The sequence below is a fragment of the Scyliorhinus torazame genome, chromosome 1 (genome assembly GCF_047496885.1).
Source record: "Scyliorhinus torazame isolate Kashiwa2021f chromosome 1, sScyTor2.1, whole genome shotgun sequence".
NCBI classification, from domain to species: domain Eukaryota; kingdom Metazoa; phylum Chordata; class Chondrichthyes; order Carcharhiniformes; family Scyliorhinidae; genus Scyliorhinus; species Scyliorhinus torazame.
Genome location: NC_092707.1, coordinates 386,578,614 through 386,603,085, shown reverse-complemented (window position 1 = coordinate 386,603,085; position 24,472 = coordinate 386,578,614). Strand labels below are relative to the sequence as shown.

The window sequence follows — 24,472 nt, the reverse complement described above, 5'->3', positions numbered from 1 at the left end:
TCTAATTAAGGGCAATTTAGCGTGGCCAATCCACCTACCATGCACGTCTTTGGGCTGTGGGGGTGAGAACCATGTAGACACGGAAATGTGCAAAATCCACGCGGCCAGGATCGAACCTGAGTCCTCGGTGCCATGAGGCAACAGTGCTAACCACTCTCCCACCACTGCAAAACCAGTATTGCCAAACTTTTGCCCATTCACTTAACCTCTCAATATAATTTTCAGACTCCCCATCTCCTCTTGACAGGTTACTTTCCTACCTATTTTGGTGTCATCGGCAAATTCAGCCACCTTGCGTTCGATCCCTTCATCCAAGTCATTGATATAAGTTGTAAATAGTTGATGCCCCAACACTGATCCCTGTGGAACTCCACTAGTTCGAGCTTATCGTGGGCTGGTTTAGCTCAGTTGGCTGGACAGCCAGTTTGTGATACAGAGCAAGGCCAACAGGACGGTTTCAATTCCCATACCGGCTGAGGTTATTCATGAGGGCCCCGCCTTCTCAACCTTGCCCATCGTTTGAGGTGTGGTGACCCTCTGGTTAAAACACCACCAGTCAGCTCTCCACCCTCAAACGGGGAAGCAGCCTATGGTCATCTGGGACTATGGTGACTTTACTTACTTTACCTTTACCATGTTCATATGTTCCCTAACCCATTTACTCGCATCATGTGTCGTAATCTTTGATGTGGCGCCTTATCAAATGCTTTCTCTTTCTCAAAGCCGCATTGACTCTGCCTGATCACATTACAGTTTTCCAAGTATCCTGAGATAAACTCTTTAATAATGCATTCTGGCCATTTCCCTTTGACAGATGTTAGGCTAATTAGCCCAATCAACTGGGACCCTTCCAGAATCTAAGGGATTTGGGAAGATTATAACCAATGCCTCTACTAACTCTGCCGCCACTTTGAAGATCCAAGGATGCAGGCCATCTGGACCTGTGGGCTCGTCAGTCTTTAGGTCTAATCATAGCGTGACACCTTTTCCCTGGTGATGGTGATTATTATAAGTTTCCCCTTTTCCTTTCACCTCTTGGCCTTCAAGTATCTTTGGAAAGTTTTCTAAGTCTTCGACCATGAGATACAAAAGTCTGAGCACACGCATGAACAGACTCAAAAACAGCTTCTTCCCCGCTGTTACCAGACTCCTAAATGACCCTCTTGTGAACTGACCTGATTAACACTACATCCTGTATGCTTCACCCGATGCCAGTGTTATGTGGTTACATTGTGTACCTTGTGTTGCCCTATTATGTATTTTCTTTTATTTCCTTTTCTTTTCATGTACTTAATGATCTGTTGAGCTGCTCGCAGAAAAATACTTTTCACTGTACCTCGGTACACGTGACAATAAACAAAATCCAATCCAAAATACCCATTCAACATCTCTGCCATTTCCTTGTTTTTCATTATCAATTTACCAGATTAATTCTCTAGAGCACCTACAATAGTTTTAGTTCTTCACTTTCTGTTTAAATACTTGTCGAAATTCTTACTATCTGCTTTTATATTGCTAGTTTTCTTTCATACCACTCATTTTTCCCCTTTGTTATTTTTGTAGTCATCATCATGACTACTGTGTACTTCAGCAGACAGCAGTGCTTCATATGTTTTGTACAATCTCCCTGATTTTACAAAATATCAGATCTAACCTTGTAATGCTGCCTATTTATTTTCTTAGTGCTTGGTGGAGGCAGCGAATAGCTTTGAGTGTCAGGGTTGCATTTTACTGGGGCTAATTCGAGCAGGGAACATTGAGTGTTCCTCAATTATAACTGGTTTGTTATTGTGATGTGTTCTGTTGCCATTTGTAGGAGATTGGTGCATTGCTGCAGTCGCGAGGGTCAGAGGTGGGGGTCACCACGGGTCGAAAGCGGAGGTGTGGCTGGCTGGATCTTGTCTTGCTAAAGTACGCCCACATGATCAATGGATTTACTGCGTAAGTAATTTCACAGGGCATGTTTGTTCTTTCTTTGGAAACAGCAGACTTTGATGATCAAGATTGTGCAAAATTACTCATGTCGGAATCTATTTGAAATCAATATAATTTAGGTTGAAATGCAGCTGTCCTAAATGGCTTTCAACATGCTGAGGTGAAGCCAGTAAGATTTGAAGACTGTTTTCTGTTTCATTCCTGGTGTAGCTTAGCACTTACCAAGTTGGACATCCTGGACGTATTCATAGAGATTAAAGTCGGAATATCCTACAAGGTTGATGGGAAAGTAATACCACATTTCCCAGGTAAGTGCATGCAAATGTTTGTGGCTCAGAAATAATTTGACTTCAGCTTCACACTTTGGAGTAATATTTCACTTAATTCTTTGCATGAAAGTAGCAACCTGATTTCAGTTACCAGCACTCTTGCTTCCAGTTGTGTGTTTGACCTTATACCAAGGCCTCAGAATGATACAGTACGGAAGGAGGCCATTCAGCCCATTGTGCCCATCTTTGAATTACTCCTCAATTACTCCCACTTTTCTTCTTTCCCGATAGCCCTGCAAATATGTTGCCCCCATCCCAAATATTTAGTTAATTTCCGTTCAAAAGTTACTATTAAATCTGCTTCCATTACCCTTTCGGGGACTGTACTCCAGGTCGTTAACACTTGAGCACTGAACTTAGGCTGGCATCCCATTGTGGCACTGAGATGAGTGCTGCATTGTTACGGTCCCGTGCCCTGATAATAGATCAAACTTACTTGTCCAAGAGTGATGGATGAGCAGTTCTTGGGGAGAGATAGGGCACAAGCAGCAGAGTTTTGGATGACCTCGTGTTACCCGAGCATGGAAGATCAGCCAGCCAGGAATGCTTTGGAATAGTTGAGTCCAGAGAGGTTGAAGGTATGGGTAAGGGTTTCATCAGCAGCTGGGATGAGGTATTAAAGCTGTTTTAGAATTTTGCTGCTGCAGTCTTAGTTGAAATCATAATTGATGTTTGGCTGATCTCATAGCATATACCTGAGAGCTCCACCATGCCATCTACAGGAGGTTCTGAGTAAATGCATGATTTTGCACAATGCAATTGGAGCCTATGGTAATTGGCAATTGTGACTCCACTGTACTTAGCCTCAGGATGACTGTGCTCTTTTCAGTATCACCAATGTCCAGCCTTACAAGCTGAAAAATACCACGCCCCTTGAAATGTTAGCTGAAGACTTTTTTTCTAAATATAAAAATATATTAATTACCAAGTGTGTTTATTTTCCACTAATAATTACAATGCGTTGATTGTTTCCCCAGCTAACATAGAGGTCTTGAACAAGGTAGAAGTTCAGTATGTATCTCTGCCTGGCTGGAACACCAGCACAGCAAAATCAAAGACGTTTGAAGATCTGCCTGAAAATGCACAGAACTATGTCCGGTTTGTCGAAGAGTACCTTGACGTGCCTGGTAAGTGTCACAATCACCCAGTGTTACATCCCTCAAATTAGTGAAAAATGCAATGTAATCAAGAGTTTCTTTCAAGAATTATAATGCCTATGTGCATGCAATATATTTAAACATGTACTGGAGTACTTGCTAATGGCTGGAGTGCTTAATCCATCACATGGCAGCACGGTAGCACACTGGTTAGCACAGTTGCTTCGCGGGTCCCAGGTTCGATTCCCAGCTTGGGTCACTATCTGTGCGGAGTCTGCACGTTCTCCCCGTGTCTGTGTGGGTTTGCTCTGGTTTCCTCCCACAGTCCAAAGATGTGCAGGTTAGGTGGATTGGTCATGATAAATTGCCCTTAGTGTCCAAAAAGGTTAGGTTGGGCTACGATGGGCCGAATGCAGACTCGATGGGCCGAATGGTCTCCTTCTGCACTGTTAATTCTATGATATTGAGCAATATCTTCAGCTTATTTACCACTGGGCTGAAATTTTGGGCTTACTCCAGTCTCCCTCACATCTTCATCAGAAGACCCATGGAGCTCCACCAGAAAAATAGACTGCATTTTGTTGTGCAGATGGGTCCAGGACCTTCCCCTTTGCCCTCCAAAGGTGTAAACTTCCATCAGCCCCTTTACAAGACAGATGACGTGCAGGAGAAGAGCCTTGAGTGGGGGGGTTCCCTTGCCTGAGTCCAGAAGGGGATCAAGTAGAGAACTGACGGCTGCTACACTGAGTGAGTGGTGGTATCCTAGGCTCTGTGAGCACGTAGAAAGGCCCCCATCACTGTGACCTCGGAAGCACGTGATAATTCCACCTGAATGGTGCTTACACCTGCCCTGCCTTCCTGCAGATTCCAGCAACATGAATTCTATTGGGCACTGTCTAATCCAATGAATTACGATCCCAGACCAGGGGCGAAATTCTCCGGTATCGGCGCGATGTCCGCTGACCAGCGCCAAAAACGGCGCAAATCAGTTGGGCATCGCGCCGCCCCAAAGGTGCGGAATCCTCTGCAGCTTGGGGGGCCGAGCCCTAACCTTGAGGGGCTAGGCCCGCACCGGACTGATTTCCGCCCCGCCAGCTGACGCGGAAATGACATTGCCGGGCGGCGCATGCGTGGGAGCGTTAGCGGCCGCTCACGGCATCCCCGCGCATGCACTGTGGAGGGAGTCTCTTCCGCCTCCGCCATGGTGGAGACCGTGGCGAAGGCGGAAGGAAAAGAGTGCCCCCACGGCACAGGCCATTTTTTATCAGAAATATATCTATCTGCTTCTTGAAACCATTTAATGACTCCGATTCCACCACACTATGAGGCAGCGAATTCGACAAATTCACCACCCTCTGTGAGAAGTAGTTCCTCCTCATCTCCGTTCTAAATCTACCACCTCTCAACCTATATCTATGACCTCTCGACTAGATTGGATAGCCAGATCAGAACTCAATTCAAAACCTTTCTCAAAATGCCTGAATACCTTAGCTCCACCCAGCAATGGCATCATCTCCCCAAGCTGAAAAAAATAATTAACTCCCCAGGCTGAAAACACATGTACTCCCCAGAGAGACCCCCCCCCCCCCCGCCCCGCCCCCCCTAGTCAAACAACAGTGCATTAGCCCAGGCTATTACAATAGTCAATTTCGGCTCTGGCTCCTAAAAGCTTCCTGATCTTGCCAAATTAGATTTTTTTTTAAAAAAACATGACTGCTGCAGTCAAACACACTTTAACCCAGACTGCGAACCCTTAAATGGCCAAATATTTATCCAATGTATCTAAAATCCTGCATTCATCACACATCCCAGCAAAATTACCAAGATTTCAACCAGAGATTTCAGGGCTTTTCAAAAATTCCATTAATTGTCCTGTTAAACCATCATCTTTCCATTGGTCCTACTTTCTAGGTGAGCTCTTTGCATAGAACTGAATAACATAAGAACTAGGAGTGGGCAATTCAGCCCCTCGAACCTCATTCAGTACCAGCACAGCTCATCTTATCTTGGCCTCATCTCCACTTTCCTGCATGCTCTCCATAACCCTTCATCCCGCTACTAATTAAAAACCCATCTACCTGCTACTTAAATTTGTTTGGTGTTCCGGCATCCATTGCGTTTGGGATAGAGAATTCCACAGATACACGACCTCTTGAATGAAATAATTCCTCATTTATGTTTTGAATTTGCCACCCCTTAGTCTAAAATTATGTTCTCTCATTCTCGAATGTCCAACAAAGGGGAACATACGCTCTATGTCTACCCAGTCAATCCCCTTTAGCATCCTTTGAAATCAAGACAAACATGGAAAAGGATAGCTTCTGCTACTTAGCACCTACTGCCTCCCTCAGCTGATTTATTTATTCATTCAAGGGATGTGACTGTCGCTGACTAGGCCAGCATTTATTGCCCATCCCTAATTACAAACTGGTGAGCTTTACGTCAGCGGTAGGGAAATTATTGGAGAGAATTCTTCGAGACAGGATTTACTCCCGTTTGGAAGCAAGTGGACATATTAGCGAGAGGCAGCATGGTTCTGTGAAGGGGAGATTGTGTCTCACTAACTTGATCGAGTTTTTAGAAGAAGTTATGAAGATGATTGATGAAGATAGGGCAGTGGATGTTGTGTACATGGACTTCAGTAAGGCCTTTGACGTCCCTCATGGCAGACTTGTACAGAAGGTGAAGGCACATGGGATCAGAGGGAAGCTGGTAAGATGGATACAGAACTGGTTCGGTCATAGAAGACAGAGGGTAGCATGGAAGGGTGCTTTTCTGAATGGAGGGCTGTGGCTAGTGGTGTTCCGCAAGGGTCAGTGCTAGGACCGTTGCTGTTTGTAGTATATATAAATGATTTGGAGAATAATGTAATCGATCAGATTAGTAAGTTTGAGGACGACACAAAGGTTGGTGGAAATGCGGATAGCGATGAGGACTGTCAGAAGATACAGCAGGATATAGATCGGTTGGAGACATGGGCAGAGAGATGGCAGATGCAGTTTAATTCGGACAACTGTGAGGTAATGCATTTCTGAAGGTCTAATACAGATGGGAAATGTACAGTAGATGGCAAAACCCTTAAGAGTATTGACAGGCAGAAGGATCTGGGTGTACAGGTCCACAGGTCACCGAAGGTAGTCAAGAAGGCAGACGGCATGCTTGCCTTCATCAGCCAGGCACTGAGTATAAAAATTTGGAAGTCATGTTGCAGCTGTATAGAACCTTCGGCTGCACTTAGAATATAGTGTTCAATTCTGATCTCCACACTACCAGAAGGATGTGGAGGCTTTGGAGAGGGTACAGAAGAGGTTACCAGGATGTTGCCTGGTATGGAGGGCATTAGCTATGAGGAGAGGTTGGATAAATTTGGTTTGTTCTCCCTGGAACGATGGAGGTTGAAGGGCGACGTGATAGAAGTCTACAAAATTATGAGGGGCGTGGGCAGAGTGGATAGGCAGAAGCTTTTTCCCAAGGTGGACGAGTCGATTGCTAGGGGACATAGATTTAAGGTACAAGGGGCAAAGTTTGGAGGAGATGTGCAAGGGAAATCTTTTACACAGAGGGTAGTGGGTGCCTGGAACTCGCTGCCGGAGGAGGTGGTGGAAGCAGTTACGTTTAAGGGGTGTCTTGCCAAATACATGAATAGGATGGAATAGAGGGATACAGACCCCGGAAGTGTAGAAGGTTTTAGGTTAGACATGATGCATTTCGGCACAGGTGTGGAGGGCCGAAGAGGTTGTTCCTGTGCTGTACTTTTCTTTGTTCAGTTTCAGCCTGCTCCTCTATTTATGAACACAGGTGAGCCCTAGTTAATGGCCACTACCTAAATAAAGTAAAACACACAACTGATATGCAATTGACAGAATGCAAAGGGGAAACAATTGGAACACTGTGATGGGGAGGGAATGATGAAGAGGGAGGCAATGATGGGGAACATGGTGATGGGGAGGGAATGATGAAGAGGGAGGCAATGATGGGGAACATGGTGATGGGGAGGGAATGATGAGGGAGGGACTGTGATGGGGAACATGTTGATGGGGAGGGGATGATGAGGAAGGAGCAGTGATGGGGAGGAGGGAGGGAATGATGAGGGAGGGGCAGTGATGGGGAGGGAATGATGAGGAGGGGGCAGTTGTGGGGAACATGGTGATGGGGAGGGACTGATCTCTGCTACCACTTCCTTTTAGACCCTAAGATGTAGGTCATCAGGTCCTGGGGACTTGCCCGCCTTTAATTCCAATAGTTTGTTCAATACTTGAGCGTCAATGTATTTTGTATCCCCTTCCTCTTCCATCTTTATGCCACAAAACTAAGTAACCTCTTCCTTCGCCCCACACAAATTCTGTTGGAAGTGTGTTGGGAACACCGCCCTGTCCAATTGTCGCTATGCCCAGAGGGAAGAATCCTGACCCTGTTGTGAAATAGATTAACTCAGTAACTGATGTACTGTACAGTGATCTGTACCAAAACCTACAGCTACTCGAGATACAAGCATCACTTCAATCACTTATTCTTGCCGTCTAATTACTAAGTAATACACCTTTTGGACAGTTGACTTTCTTGAATCTTGCCACCATCGCACAACCCCCCCCCCCCCCCCCCCACCCCCCGCCAGTATTTCCTCTCCGTTTACAAACGTTGACTTTTTCAACCAGCTCTTCCTCTTGAGTGTTGATATTCTTTTTCCTGGCAACTACCACTGTCAGATCGACTGGCCCCTTGATCACGCAATCTATCTCCTTCTGAATTTACTGCCCTCCTTTCTCTTACCTTTGGCCTGACAAACTATCTAACTGTTCGCATATGCCCTCATGGTGTCAGCCTTGGCTGAGATATAACATTCGCACCGTCCCAGAGTCAGGCGTTTGTGGGCTTGAGCCTCATTTCAGAGATTTATTTTGTTGCAAAAATATACTCCAGCAAAGGCTGATGTTTGTCTCCGTGTCTGTCCCTGGGAACCTGCTTCAAGGAGCTGCTTGTCATGAACCTTGGCAAAAGCCACCTCCTCTGTCTTCAGGCCTTCTTTGCAAAGGTACATTCGCAATAAGGTGAACAACTACCTCTTCACCACCAGAGTCACCCTGAAGGCAGTATGTGGATGGGTATATAGAAGGATCTGACAAAAAGGGCCTTTCTCACCACCAGCCAAGTTAGGTCTTAGTGCTTGTTTGAAAGTGCTGGCGATGAAGTATTCTGCCAAATGACCTTGACAGTCTCCTCAGGAAGCCATCCAACAGGCTCTCCCATCTCCTTTTCCCAAAGGACCTTTGGGATGTTCTGCGCAGACCACTGTCTGATGGAATTGTGATCAAAGGTGTTTCTCTGCATAAATGTTTCCTCGAGGGACAGGTGGTACGGCACGGTCCAGCTACTTGAAGCATTCCTCGGCAGCATGGCCACACCCATCCTTCACAACACCAGGGACAGGTAGAACCTCAGCACATAGTAACACTTGGTGTTTGCGTACTGAGGATCTATGCATAGCTTAATGCAACTACACACAAAGGTGGCCATCAGGTTTAGGGCGATGTTGGGCACGTTTTTTCCCCCCCTTTTATCTAGAGGTTTGTACATCACGTTCTTTCGAACGCGGTCCATTTCTGACCCCCAGATGAAGCGGAAAATGGCTTGGCTAATCACCACAGCGCAGGATTGAGCGGAGGGTGCTGTGCAAATGGAAGTTCTTGCTCCTAATCCACTTTATGTTAAACATGTTAGAGCAGAGCTGATGTGTATTCTATGATGCTAATAATGCTTTTTGTGCTTGCAGTTAAATGGATTGGGATCGGCAAGTCAAGAGAGTCAATGATCCAGCTGTTTTAGGATTGGTGTTGCCAAGAAGAGTTTGCTATCCCCAGAGTTAACTTCAGCAGGTTGAGATCTGGTGATGTTAGATCTTCAACTACCAAAATTAGTATTGTTTCTATCTGGCAGAAATATAGGGAAACGCATACTCTGGTTTTTGGGTGGGGGGTGGGGGGGGATCATTTCATAAGTGACTTGTTGAACTCCTTTCGGCATTCAAAAAATGTACACGCTTCATTTTATTCAGGGATGGTTTAGTTAGAAGCTTGTTCCTTATACTTTGGAGTAACGAGATACTGGTTTCTCAGGCTGGGGCCGGCTTGCTTTGTGCTGCAGCTGCACTGTTGACAGGGCAAGACCTTTGAGCTTTTTGAGTGGGTAATGATGCAACATTTTATTACATTACAAATGACATAAATTGCAATAATTTTCAGATTACAGGCGCCCCTGTTTGATTGCGTATCAGAGCGTCAATATGTGTGATTGGACGGATGATCATGTATTTTGTCACAGGCATTTATTTAATTGATTTGGGCTGATGGTTGTGTTTTACCTTGTTTTACAAAAAAAATTGTTTCACCACCCGCTTTGTTTACTGACTCCCACCCACCCGCTCCCACGCCCCCAGATGCTCATAACCAGAAAGAATTACGAGGTGGATGTCAAATTGAGAGTGTCGGTTGTGTCATTCACGGAGGGGGATTGATTAATTTCCGTTGTTTTTATTTTTCTGGCACCAGGAGTTATGATCGGTGTTGCCGAACGTAGGGAGGTATGATGCCATGTTACTTGAGGGTTTAGTGACTGTAGCATAAACTGTTTAACAGGTGATTACCAGGAACCATGTTATTAAAATTCTAGATATTGCTCTACGAGAAACTTCACAGTTAAAAATGTAGGAGTGGTGGGGCCTTTTCTAAAGACAATGTTAAGACTGTCCGAGAGATCTCAGCATCACTTGATCCTTTAGGAAGGACTCTAATGCTTAAGATTCCCACATTAGTTGGCATATTACTGATGTTGAGGTACTGTTGAGTGGTGTTGAGAAACTCCAGCACAGGCAGATTGGCTAAACAGCCTTCTCCTGAGCCATACATCTTTCCATGTTTCTAAACTCAAACCTAGGAAGTGAAGGTAAAAGGAGGGTGGGTATTGTTCCAAATTCTATGCAGAGACCAGGGGTCAGTGAATGGAAAATGTTGACAATTCAGCATAACCAGTGGCGTAATGTTTGCCAGTTTATCAATAATTTTGGAAATATGTGCCTTTCTTGCCTGGACACATCCCTGGTAAATGTTGGGCAATTGAATGTTTTGGGGAAAGTCCCAATTCAAATGGGCCTTTTTTTCCCCCCCTTCCAAGCTGTAACGACTGATTTGCTTTCCAAGTTTATGGAAACCTGTTATCCAATCCTGGCCCTTAGCTTGTTTTGCTCTCAATTCAATGTTGCCCCACAATAGCTCAAATTAATTAAGATTGCAGAATTTTACAGCCCAAGATTGCAGAATTTTACAGCCCATCATGTCTGAACCAGCTCTCCAAAGGAGCTCGCCACTTAGTCCTATTCCCCTGCCTTTTCCCCGTAGCTTTTTATTAAATATTTTTCCACTTGCGTTTTAAAAGCTGGGATTCAATTTCCAGTAGGATATTCCCAATCCTAATGGGCTTCCTTTTGTATAATTTTTTTAAAAATTGCATAAAATTCCAACCTCTCCCAACACTGGCACTCCTGCAGAAGAACACTTCAGTACAGCTTGTAACACTGGGCCAGTACATGGCCCTTTCCTTATCTTGCAGCATTCAGCAAACCCTTGAAGCTGAAGAAGGTCAGAGCAGTGGACCTGTACGTGATGGTTCATTTTCTGCACCAGCCTGTGTAGGATTTTTAATATGATTAAACTTCCATCCTGTGATGCCCAACACTTGTGGGTGTCCTTCAGTGAAGATAACCAAGAAACTTTCCAATTTAGTCTGTCCCGCAGGTTTATTTTCATCAGATTTACACAATGGATTACTGCAGATTTGCACAGCTTCTTTGCTAGCTATCCTCTGAAGATTATGATTTCCTATGTTTCTGCTGCTGAACTGTTCTATGAAAGAATGTACTGAAAATGACAGCAACTCTGCACTGTAAATACATAACGTGGCTGGTGTGTAGGCTATTTTCTCTGGAATGGGGGGGCGGGCACATTACAGGGAGAATTCATGTATATTGTGCATGGATAATTAACTTTTATGTGTACAGGCTGTAAGTGTTTTACTTTGTAAATTATGCAACTCTTGTCTTTTTAAACACAACTATTGAAATTCCAGGAGGGCTGATAAACTTATCTACAGAAAATAAATTCTGCAATGTAAAAACCCTCTTTGTCTGGATTTATCTTGACCAGTGGTCCTTGAAGATGAGGATTCTTGCACAGTGTTATATGAGCAGATTGTTCAAGTGTTGGAATTCTTTTCATATCGTTGCAGTCAGTCACTTGATGCGGTTGACTTGATGCTCGGGAGGTTTAATCGTGCGCAGTGATGGTCACTTTGGATCAGTTTTGTGACTGAGATCCGATGAAGGGTCTCGTGCAAAAATATGTATCTTTGACTCTCTTTCTTTCTGAGCCAAAATCTGAAATGAAAATGGGAAATTCTCCACCGATCAGGCAGCGGCCATGGAACGGGAAAAACAAAGTTAATGCTTCGGATCTGTGACCTTGCATCAGAACTGGAAAAAGTTAGAAGCTTAATGGGTTTAAAGCCTGTGGAAGAGGAGAGCAAGTGATGTTTGTATAATTTTCCTGAGGCTTTAGTAGATCTTCTCTGCCAAAGGTTAGTGCACAGAAATTGACTGTCAGTGCATGTGTATGTGATGCCACTTAACAAATTATCCGATTTATAGCATACACCAATACGGTTAATATCAGTGCACTTGTACACAGAGGCCGGATTGCCAAGTACTTGAAAGGTCCAGCTCCAAAACAGTGTATTAAATATTGCACGCGATCCCAGCCTTTTGCTACCTCTTGGATTTGAGATCAAAAAGCAACAATCATCATCCAGACAAATCAAAGTCAATTGGCAAGCCGTCCTCATGGCTTGCTTTAATTTATTTAACAAGAATCATTCAGAAAGCCAAGAGTTTGGTTACCTTTATTAAATAGGATATGGATTTTTTTCGAAAACATCCTAGAATTATTGAAGCTGCTGCCAAGGAACCTTCTTCCAGTTGTCAAATTTTACAACCCTGTCCCACTTTCACAAAAAATATTTTGTGTTGCTGATGTTGTATAGAAGTGAGATAATGCCGGTGAGCTTCAGTCTCTGGCACCAGATCACTAGATGGCATTCGAGGGAAGGCTACAATTGAAACTGCAGCTTTGAATGCCGAATTAACTTAACGGGCGCGGGGAGCAGATTTCAGTGAGTGCCGGCTGCTCCACTCGATTTCTCTTCTTTGAGGAACCAGGGAGAGGGGCCATGGCCCACAGCAAAGAACATCATCAACGTTGGAACGTGACGAGCTAGTGATTAGGTAGGATAAACTTCGGATTTAAAAAGTTTTGTGATGGTAGAAAGGAAGGACTGAGGGTGGTTGGGATCCATGAGGTCTTGGGAAAGAAATGATTTTTTTTAAAAAAAAGGAGCACTTTAATGTAACAACGCCCCAGCCGCCGGGCAGGGAGAAAAGTGGACGTCTCTGTTCAGTGTTCACACACACACTTCAGCTGGTGTGCAAAAGCAAGAGCAAGCTGGACACGGTGCCATCTTGATGGGGGGACCACCCTGAATTTAAAATATCTGAATTAAAAATGACTGTTTTAAACTGACATGGTGTGAGTGGAGGAAATAATCTATTGCAATTAATTTAACTCTTCCTTCAGACTGGTGCCTATGGTCTTCACTGACTTTAAAAAGGATTTGCAGCTGACTGAAAGTTTTTTTTCATGAATGTTTTATTGACGTATTTATGGTTTTATACCAACAACAGAAGAAACGGTGTACATACAAATATCAACATAGTGCAAAAGCCGCCTTCCTCCCTCACAGGCCCCACCTTTTCTAACACCCTACTCTAAACTAAATTAATCCCCCCCCCCCCCCCCTTTCTGCTGTCGGTTAATTTTCCCCAAGAAGTCGACGAACGGCTGCCACCTCCGGACGAACCCTAACATCGACCATCTCAGAGCGAACTTGATTTTCTCCAGACAGAGAAAGCCAGCCAGGTCAGTGAGAGCTGACTGAAAGTTACTGTATTAGTCTCAGTCGCAACAATTACTTTTGGGGATATCCAAGAATCAAACATTTTAGATGTTATTTATTTTGTTTAATATGGAAATATTAAATAATTGTCAGTGGGATTTGTGCTATGATTTTATGTACATTTCTTCTGCCTGTCGCACAGTAACTGGAACAAGCTGCATATCAGATATGTTTAAGATTCCACCAAATAATCTTTTTCTCCCCCCCCCCCCCCCTCCCCCCAACAGTAAAAGCCATGTTTTGCAGTTAATAGTTGAGTTTTTGAAAAGTTTTGAAAAATGTCAACCCATGTTGATAAGGCAGCACAGTGGCTAGCACTGTGACTTCACAGCGCCAGGGTCCCAGGGTCGATTCCTGGCTTGGGTCACTGTCTGTGCGGAGTCTGCACGTTCTCCCGTGTCTGCTTGGGTTTCCTCCGGGTGCTCCGGTTTCCTCCCACAGTCCAAAGACGTGCAGGTTAGGTGGATTGGTCATGCTAAATTGCCCTTGGTGTCCAAAAAAAGGTTAGATGGGGTTATTGGGTTAAGGGGATAGGGTGGAAGTGGGTCGTGCAGACTGGATGGGCTGAATGGCCTCCTGCACTGTATGTTCTTTGTTCTATTAAAAAAAAGGAACATTTTTATACTGAGATAAAACTCTTTAAATGTACAGAAGGGGATCTTTCATGCTCCAGCTACAGTTTAAATCTGTTTCTCCTCATCAATCTCCACTCCAAATGACACAAAATGCTCTCCCACCAGACTGTTAGGCAGCTTTAATGATCCAAATGCGTACTCTAACCATTAAACTAACAAGTTGCTTTTCAGAATCAATTGCCCAAATTTAATTTTCTGCTTTGAGTTTACTAAAGTTGCCCACGGACCTTACTTTCCATTTTTCCTCCCCCTCATCTGATCCCCAACTCCTGTCTCCCTCTCCCTGACATTCCGTCATAGAATCATCGAATTTACGATGCAGAAGGAGGCCATTTGGCCCATCGAGTCTGCACCGGCCCTTGGAAAGAGCACCCCACTTAAGCCTACACTTCCAACCTATCCCCATAAACCCAGTACTCCCACCTAATCTATTTGGACATTGAGGACAATTTAGCACAGCCAATCCACCTGACCATATCTTTGGACTGTGGGAGGAAATCGGAGCACCCGGGGGAAACCCACGCAGACACGGGGAGAGTATGCAGACTCGGCACAGACAGTGACCCAAGCCGGGAATCGAACCTGAGACCCTGGAGCTGTGAAGCAACTGTGCTAACCACTATGCTACCATGCTGCCCAGTCTTCTCTTTCCTCAACTCCCTCCCCCATACCAATCAGGGGCAGGTTTACAATAAAACACAAGGTGCCCTGGCACAAGGTCCTCCCGAAGCTAGGGGAGCCCCACAATGCAGGCTTTCGGATACCTTTCACAGTCATTCAGGGGAGACATACATTGCAAACCCACTCACAACTCAGCCTCAGCCAAGCACAGATGAGAGGGCAGGACTTATCTGATCTGCTGCAGCTCTTGGTTCTATGTAGGCTCTGGAGACGTTCACTCTTTCGCAACTGCATTTTTTATGCTGCCTGTGGCCAGGCATCGGTTTGGGGGGGCGGGGGGGGGGGGGGGGCTACCTGATGAGAACACAGCGGCAGCAGGTTCCCAGCATTCTGCAGTTGGAATCTGGGAAAAGGGGAATGGTTGTCAGGTGAGCGGAGATGCCATTGGACATGTGCACCTGTAAATCCCAGCTCGTGGCTGCAGGAACCAGCATTGCAGGCATTTAATCCACATTGCTCCATTCACCCCCCCCCCCCAATCATCCTCTCCTTCACCCACCCCCCCCCCTCCATCCTCCTCTCCGTCAACCCCGATTACCCTCTCCTTCACCCCCCTCCATCCTCCTCTCCATCATCCCCCATTACCCTCCTTCACCCCCCACCCCGTCCATCATCATCCTCTCCGTCAACCCTATTACCGTCTCCTTCACCCCCCCCCCCCTCCCAAACCCACCTCCTTCCCCAGTAGGAAAAGGCTGATTGCTATCTGTGTGTATGTCAGGTAAAAGATAGTTGAGAGCGCTGGTAAGAGTTCCTTATTCAACATGTTGCGAAGTAATGGATTTAATTGGTTATCCAATTTCCCTGTGGGAACCTTGCAATTTCACAGCACCAAAGGAAGCTACTTGGTCTAGAATTGTAACTGCACAGCTCTCGGTAAGAACTATCCATGTCATCCTATTTCCCATACTGTTTTTTAATATTGAAAATGCAATGTTTACATTTCCTCCCACTGTTTCTGGTCACTCCCATGTCCTGACAACCCCTCAATTCACATCAATGACAACAGTCATTGTATCATCAGATTTCATTTGGTTGAGAAAATGATTGCTGCTGACAACTTCGTGCCTATTGGAAGAAAGGGTTCAATTTTCAGGCATAAAAGGTTTCAAAGATAATCTATTATTGTCACAAGTAGGCTTACATTAACACAGCAATGAAGTTACTGTGAAAATCCCCTAGTTGGACACTACACCGCCTGTCCGAGTACACAGAGGGAGAATTCAGTGTCCCATTCATCTAACAAGCACATCTTTCGGGATTTGGGAGGAAACCGGACGCACCCGGAGGAAACCCACACAGACACAGGGAGAACATGCAGACTCCACACAGACAGTGACCCAAGCGGGAATCAGACCCTGACCCTGTGAAGCAACAGTGCTAACCACCATACTACCGTGCGGGTTAGGGTATGCTGGTTGATGGAAATAAGTTATAGAAAAAAATATTTACGGAAATAGTCAAAGCCTCAAAAATAAATAGTTCACAAAATATGAAACATTGGCAAAATTGCATGTATAGGTGTCAATACAGTAGAAGTTAACTAAAGTTACAACTGAATGCCAAAAATGCATCAGGGAAAAAAAAACAACTGATCAGGTGGCATTCCTCCGTAAGGTTTTATAAGCTCTTGGTGGCCAGAAAAGCCACGTAGGTCTTTGAAAGATTTAGCATGGTGGTTAGGATTGAGGATTAGGATATGGCCAAAATGTAAATAAATATATATTATATATTTTGCTACTGAAGATAATACAGTGATAGGTACAAATGCTTTATATATTGACTCAAATGTAAAGGCATAAATGGCCTTACCTTGGTTTGAGGTACTGCAGGTTAATCAGGTTGCTGAATCAGATAACATTTAACAAAGAATGCTGTAGAACATTGGAGAGGTACTGTGCAAGCCATTCATTTAGCTGACTAATAGTTATTTGAGATCTGGATGAGCTTGAATTGACTGGATAAAGAGTTTGATACATGAATGCTTGCACACATGGGCCAAGCCCCATTCATTGCTAGCTATATAGGAACAAGAGTAGGCCCTTCAGCCCGTTGAGTTTGTTCTGCCATGATCGGTTTCTTAACTCCATTTACCCAGTTTTGTTCCATATCCTGTAAGTAAAACTCTGTAAACCATCTTAAAAAGCTTAAATTATATAATTATACTTACACAATCAAATGTTTGCTAAGTTTAAAGACTGAGGTTTAATGATTCATGGTTTGAAATAAAATGCCAACCAATACTAATATTTGTCAATTAAAAACATTGTTTTACTGACCTTGGGAACTGAAATGATTAGTGGAATTGATAGGGTGTGCACAAGGGGTGGGGTGAAGAAGAGGGAGTTGTGCACGAGGGTTGAGGGGGCAAGCAAAGGGAGTTGTGTAAGAGGGGTGGAGGGGTAATCAAAGGGAGTTGTGCAAGAGGGGTGGAGCAGAGGGAGGTGCGCAAAAGGGGTGGAGCAGAGGGAGTTGTGCAAAAGGGTGGAGAGACAAGCAGAGGGAGTTGTGCAAGAGGGGTGGAGGGGTAAGCAAAGGGAGTTGTGCAAGAGGGCTGGAACAGGGAGTTGTGCACGAGGGGTGGAGCAGAGGGAGTTGTGCAAGGGATGGAGCAGAGGGAGTTGTGCAAAAGGGGTGGAGGGGCAAGCAGAGGGCGTTGTGCAAGAGGGATGGAGGGGCAAGCAGAGGGAGTTGTGCTCGAGGGATATGTCATGATATACACCAGTATATTATGGTGCAGACACACACACACTGATGGACAAAAGTGGGACCAATCAGCATACACACCGCAGCCAATCACCAGTGAGAGCGCACGCACTATAAAGACGGGGGACAGGAGAGTTCTCGCTCATTCTAGCAGCAGCCAGCTCGGAGCACAGAGCTCACAGCCTGCAACACAGACATTCACCATGTGCTGAGTGCGTCACCTGTTTAGGACTAGGCAAGGGTCAACAGTTAAAGCTGGTATTGCATTTACCCACAGTTCAAGTATGTTAATATAGTTAACCTTATAATAAAATAGAGTTGCACCACTTCCAGTGTTGGTGACCTGTTTGTGATCCAGAACACCCAACACATCAGGGTGGAGGGGTAAGCAGAGGGAGTTGCTTCCAATCGTTCTTTCACAGTGGTTGGTGGGGTGGATGTGGTGGGCCATAGCGAGAAATTTAAAGACCTAAAATTAATTCTCGGATTTGTGCTCCATTCTGGGAGAACCAGGTTCACCAAGTTCAATTCTGTATTCGGAGACAATCATGTACAAAGTTTACCCAGATATTAGTTATCACAATGCACCAGGCCAAGAAATGGAACAGATCTCTATAGCAAAAGGAAATCACCCCAAGAGTGATCTCCATTAGGAACTGTAATGGGCACACTATACACGTCTGCAATATAAAGAACTAAAATTCCTGAAAACATTGTGTTCATTGTTGACATTATTCAGCCCAGTTAATGCCAAAACACTTTTAATGTTCACCGTTGCTGGAGTACTGATGTGGTCACAATGTTTTGCTGATCTTTGCAAATGTTACATAGTTTAAGGCTGTTCATGGGTCAAACAACTTACTCCAGGTGAGGAAGCATGGTGTAGACATCTGTTATGAAGCATTTCATTGCTGATGTTCAAAGCAAATCCGAGGTGAGAATTTTTCACTTGTAAAAAGAAATAAAATCTGAATGTTCAATTCTCGATCCGCTGTTCAGTTTATTAGCCGTTATTGCTTAAAATATCATCAATGGTCAGAAAACTCAGCGGTAAGTTAGGGGATACTCTGTCATCTTCAAATCGAAAGACTTGCCGCATTGCAGGAATTGGACATGAAAGGTACTCCATGCTAGGCGGCAATTTGCAAACTTTCCTGTGTTTAGGAAAACCCAGAAATCTTGCAACTTTGTTGTAATTGCCCAACCCAACGGCCCAGAAGCTGAATACTTCCAGTGCAATAGTCTAAAATGTATGCAACAGAAATGGTGAGCTGCGAAGCTGTGGGGAACGTATGCTATTACAATTCACCACTACTGTGTTGTATTATGTTGATGCCCTTGTGGGCACCGCCTGTGGCTCCGCCCCCTCGGGGGTGGTATATAAACCTGTAAGCCTGTCGGCAGCACTCAGTACAGAGCAGTCATAGGAAGGCACAGATCTAGCGTATTAAAATCACCGTTCTCTTCTACTCATCGTCTCGTGTGAATTGATGGTCGCATCAGAAGCAAAAACACAAACTTTCTGAACCCCAAAACATTAAAGTACAGATAATAAGGAATATTTCATGTTTTGACATGCAAGCTCTTTATGCAGTTAATGGGCCAGCAGAAGCGTCGTCGATTTCAAGAACTTGAGTGAATCAATGTTGTTGCAGTGTACCTCACTCTGCAAGGTAAAAACAGTTTAAAAGATTAAAGATTCATTTTAACTAAAACTTGAAAGATCTCTTTGGATATACAGCACTAACCCTAAGTTAAGGCACAATCCCTTTAAATAAGTTACTTTGGTGATTTTATTGTATTTACATGAAAAAAAAAGGAAAATCGCTTATTGTCACAAGTAGGCTTCAAATGAAGTTACTGTGAAAAGCCCCTAGTCGCCACATTCCGGTGCCTGTTCGGGGAGGCTGGCACGGGCCGGTACACAATCCGCTTCTCACATTATGGAGACAATATCGTTGACAGAAAATCTGTTATTATCGGGGTACTCCTTGTTCTTCGAATTAACTTCACAACAGGAAGTCGGTGTGCTCTGATTTCCCGTCTTGTCCACGCAAATTGAACTAATGCAAAATTGTTAAACATAATGGGGAAGAAAAATGTAACAATGTGTTTATTTCTTCTTTCATTGAAATTTTAGTGTCTGCCTTTTCCATTTTGACTCCAGCAATTGATAAAGTGGCAAGTTGCATATATTTTACATTGCTCAATTCACATGGAAGAGTATGGATCATTCAGAGGCTTAACCCTAAACTGATCACATTACATAGTTTCTCACAGACTAACCTTTGATGCGCCCTCATACCAATTTTATATTAATTGGATTTAACAGATGAGGTTGACCTACAATTTGACAGGAGTGTTCTGATGGCGTTAGAGTTCAGAGCAGGAATCTGAGCGGGAAAGCCTTTGCCTCCTGGTTTGAATTTCAAGATCACCCCATCAAGTTATTGGTTAAATTATCCTTGTATTATTATTGTGCTTATCATCAATGTTCTGCTTTTTGGAAAATAATCCAGAAGAAGCTTGTTATGACACACTGACAAGGAGTCGTGTGGGCAGTTGTGCCTGAATTGTATTGCCAACATTTCTTAAAAAGGACAATGTCCCTTTTTAAAATCTGTTTTATGGGATGTGGATGTCGCTGGCCCCTTCTAATTGCCCTTGAGAAGGTGGAGATTGTAATGTTCTTGTCGGATGGCCTGATTTATATTACAAGAACACTTGTAGCTAAAGCTATAAACGATTTATTAACATTAACTGTGGGTGACTTCCGGTGGCGGCTATGAAGGAATAGTTCGCACATTTGGTGGCTCCTGCTCGGGTCGGACCTTTAGACCTTTTTCCCCGATTTTTTGTCGGACCTGATTCGGAACATTGATGTTGGATGCAATTGTGAAGTGGAATCCTACATCAGTGCATGGAGAAGTGGACCAGGAGTGCTCGCAAAGGAAGAAATAGGTGAACAGAGAAGGCTTGGGCTGAGGCTGCAACGGGAGAAAGCATGGCGGAGGACCCCGGAGTCCTGGCTCGATGACCCAGTGGTCGACGGAGCAGCTGATGCAGTTCATACAGGAGGACTTCGCCAAGCAGAAACAGGAATGCTTGGACCCGATTAATGAATCGATTGCGCGGCTGGAACTCGGACTGGATACTCAAGATCAGGCGATCCAGAAAGTGGAGAAGGCACTGACTGAGCAGGAACACCAAGCTGCAGTGGAGTTGGAGGTGAGGATGTTGAGAGACCAAGAGAAAAGACTCCAGGAGAAGGTGGAGAACTGGTCCCGCCGGCAGAACTTGAGAATTGTGGGTCTCCCGGAGGGATCCGACGGAGGGGCATACATAACAGCTATGTTCGAGAAGTTACTGGGGGGGGGGGGGGGGGGGGCATTCACACGACCCTTGGAGGTGGACAGGGCACACAGAGCGCTCGCGAGAAAGCGGCGTGTGGGGGACCCCCCGCCCTCCAAGGGCAATGGTAGTGAGATTCCATAGGTACCTGGACAAAGGAGTGTATCTTATGGTGGGCCAGGCAGACACGGAGCTGTAAATGGGAGGACAGCATCCTGCGTATATACCAGGATCAGAGCACGGACGTGGCCAGGAGAAGAGCAGGGTTCAACCAAATAAAGTCGACCCTTTTCAAGAAGAAGGTCAAATTTGGGCTGCTGTATCCAGCCCGTCCTTGGATCACTCATGAGGAGCAACATTTCTACTACGAGTCGCCTGAGGAAGCAATGGACTCTGCTAGAAGGAAAGGGCTGGTAGCGGACTGAGGTGTTTGGACTAAACTTTGCTGCAGCGTTCATGTTAAAGTTTTTGTTTTTGGACGTTATCTGTAATGTCTTCAGTATTGATTTGGGGCCTGCGGCCAGCTGTCTGAGTTAAAGTTTGCATTTGCACTGATGGGGGATGGAGGTGTGAAGTTTAGATGTTGGATATTATAGAATCATAGAAGTTTACAGCATGGAAACAGGCCCTTCGGCCCAACCAGTCCATGCCGCCCAGTTTTTTACCATTAAGCTAGTCCCAGTTGCCCGCACTTGGCCCATAACCCTCTATACCCATCTTACCCATGTAACCATCTAAATGCTTTTTGAAAGACACAATTGTACCCGCTTCTACTACTACCTCTGGCAGCCCATTCCAGACACTCACTACCCTCTGAGTGAAGAAATTGCCCCTCTGGGCCCTTCTGAATCTCTCCCCTCTCACCTTAAACCTATGCCCTCTAGTTTTAGACTCCCCTACCTTTGGGAAAAGATGTTGACTATCTACCTTATCTATGCCCCTCATTATTTTATAGACCTCTATAAGATCACCCCTAAGCCTCCTACGCTCCAGGGAAAAAAGTCCCAGTCTATCCAGCCTCTCCTTATAACTCAAACCATCAAGTCCCGGCAACATCCTAGTAAATCTTTTCTGCACTCTTTCTAGTTTAATAATATCCTTTCTATAATAGGGTGACCAGAACTGCACACAGTATTCCAAGTGTGGCCGTACCAATGTCTTGTACAACTTCAACAAGACGTCCCAACTCCTATATTCAATGTTCTGACCAATGAAACCAAGCATGCCGAATGCCTTCTTCACCACCCTGTCCACCTGCGACTCCACCTTCAAGGAGCTATGAACCTGTACTCCTAGATCTCTTTGTTCTATAACTCTCCCCAACGCCATACCATTAACTGAGTAGGTCCTGGCCTGATTCGATCTGCCAAAATGCATCACCTCACATTTATCTAAATTAAACTCCATCTGCCATTCGTCGGCCCATTGGCCTAATTGATCAAGATCCCGTTGCAATCCTAGATAACCTTCTTCACTATCCACTATGCCACCAATCTTGGTGTCATCTGCAAACTTACTAACCATGCCTCCTAAATTCTCATCCAAATCATTAATATAAATCACAAATAACAGTGGACCCAGCACCGATCCCTGAGGCACACCACTGGTCACAGGCCTCCAGTTTGAAAAACAACCCTCTACAACCACCCTCTGCCTTCTGTCGTCCAGCCAATTTTGAATCCAATTGGCAACCTCACCCTGGATCCCGTGAGCTTTAACCTTCTGCAACAACCTACCATGCGGTACCTTGTCAAAGGCTTTGCTAAAGTCCATGTAGACAACGTCTACTGCACTACCCTCATCTACCTTCTTGGTCACTCCCTCAAAAAACTCAATCAAATTTGTGAGACATGATTTTCCACGCACAAAGCCATGCTGACTGCCCCGAATCAGTCCTTGCCTCTCTAAATGCTTGTAGATCCTGTCTCTCAGAATACCTTCTAGCAACTTACCTACTACAGACGTTAGGCTCACCGGTCTGTAGTTCCCAGGCTTTTCCCTGCTGCCCTTCTTAAACAAGGGCACAACATTCGCCACTCTCCAATCTTCAGGCACCTCACCTGTGGCTGCCGATGATTCAAATATCTCGGTTAGGGGACCCGCAATTTCCTCCCTAGCCTCCCACAACATCCTGGGATACATTTCATCAGGTCCCGGGGATTTATCTACCTTGATGCGCTTTAAGACTTCCAGCACCTCCTCCTCTGTAATATGCACACTTCTCAAGACATCACTATTTATTTCCCTTAGTTTCCTGACATCCATGCCTTTCTCCACCGTGAATACCGATGAGAAATATTCATTCAGGATCTCACCCAACTCTTGTGGCTCTGCACATAAATGCCCTTGTTGATCCTTAAGAGGCCCTACTCTGTCCCTAGTTACTCTTTTCCCCTTTATGTATCTGTAGAATCTCTTTGGATTCTCCCTTGCATTATTTGCCAAAGCAATTTCATGTCCCCTTTTTGCCCTCCTGATTTCCCTCTTAACTCTATTTCGACAATCTCTATACTCTTCAAGGGATCTACTTGATCCCAGTTGCTTATGTACGTCATATGCCTCCTTCTTCTTTTTGACCAGAGTCTCAATATCTCGAGTCATCCAGGGTTCCCTACTTCTACCAGCCTTGCCCTTCACTCTAAAGGGAATGTGCTTACCCTGCACCCTGGTTAACACATTTTTAAAAGCCTCCCATTTACCAGCCGTCCCTTTGTCTGCCAATAGTCTCCCCCAATCTACCTCTGCAAGTTCCTGTCTGATACCATCAAAATTGGCCTTGCCCCAATTAAGAATTTTAACTCTTGGGCCAGACCTATCATTCTCCATAGCTATCTTAAAACTAATGGAATTATGGTCACTTGTCCCAAAGTGATCCCTCACTAGCACTTCTATCACTTGCCCTTCCTTATTTCCCAAGACGAGGTCAAGTTTTGCCCCCTCTCTAGTCGGTCCATCCACATACTGAATGAGAAATTCCTCCTGAATACACTCAACAAATTTCCCTCCATCCAAGCCCCTAATGCTATGACTGTCCCAGTCAATGTTGGGAAAGTTAAAGTCCCCTACTACTACCACCCTATTATTCTTGCAGCTATCTGTAATCTCCTTACATATTTGCTCCTCAATTTCCCGCTGACTATTTGGGGGCCTGTAGTACAGTCCTACCAAGGTGATCTCTCCCTTCTTCTTTTTCAGTTCCACCCATATAGACTCAGTGGGCGAACCCTCGGATATATCCCCTCTAAGTACTGCCGTGATGTTTTCCCTAATCAAAAACGCCACTCCCCCTCCTCTCTTACCTCCTGTTCTATCCTTTCTATAGCATCTGTAGCCCGGAACATTGAGCTGCCAGTCCTGCCCCTCCCTTAGCCATGTTTCAGTCATAGCTATAATATCCCAGTCCCATGTGCCCGTCCATGCCCTGAGTTCATCCGCTTTGCCCGTCAGGCCCCTTGCATTGAAATAAATGCAGTTTAATGTAGACCTTCCTTGCTCTCTGCCCTGCTTTCTCTGGTCATGCTTTACACACTCTCCCTTCCTGCCTTTTGTTTCTGTCCCCACTGACTTCCTACATCGGTTCCCATCCCCCTGGCAAATTAGTTTAAACCCTCCCCAACTGCACTAGCAAACACCCCCCCGAGAACATTGGTTCCGGTCCCACCCAGATGCAGACCGTCCGATT

General features: G+C 45.0%; 1 protein-coding gene across 1 annotated transcript in view; it reads left to right on the top strand.

The window, feature by feature from the left end:
- Positions 1-11,527, top strand: part of adss2 (adenylosuccinate synthase 2) — a 103,052-nt gene extending 91,525 nt beyond the window's left edge. Inside the window, exons 10-13 of the mRNA XM_072512808.1 lie at positions 1,817-1,941; positions 2,146-2,243; positions 3,242-3,391; positions 9,132-11,527. Coding sequence (XP_072368909.1) covers positions 1,817-1,941; positions 2,146-2,243; positions 3,242-3,391; positions 9,132-9,184 — 426 coding nt within the window. The 3' untranslated portion in view covers positions 9,185-11,527. The remainder of the gene's footprint in view (positions 1-1,816; positions 1,942-2,145; positions 2,244-3,241; positions 3,392-9,131) is intronic.
- Positions 11,528-24,472: the final 12,945 nt, after the last annotated feature.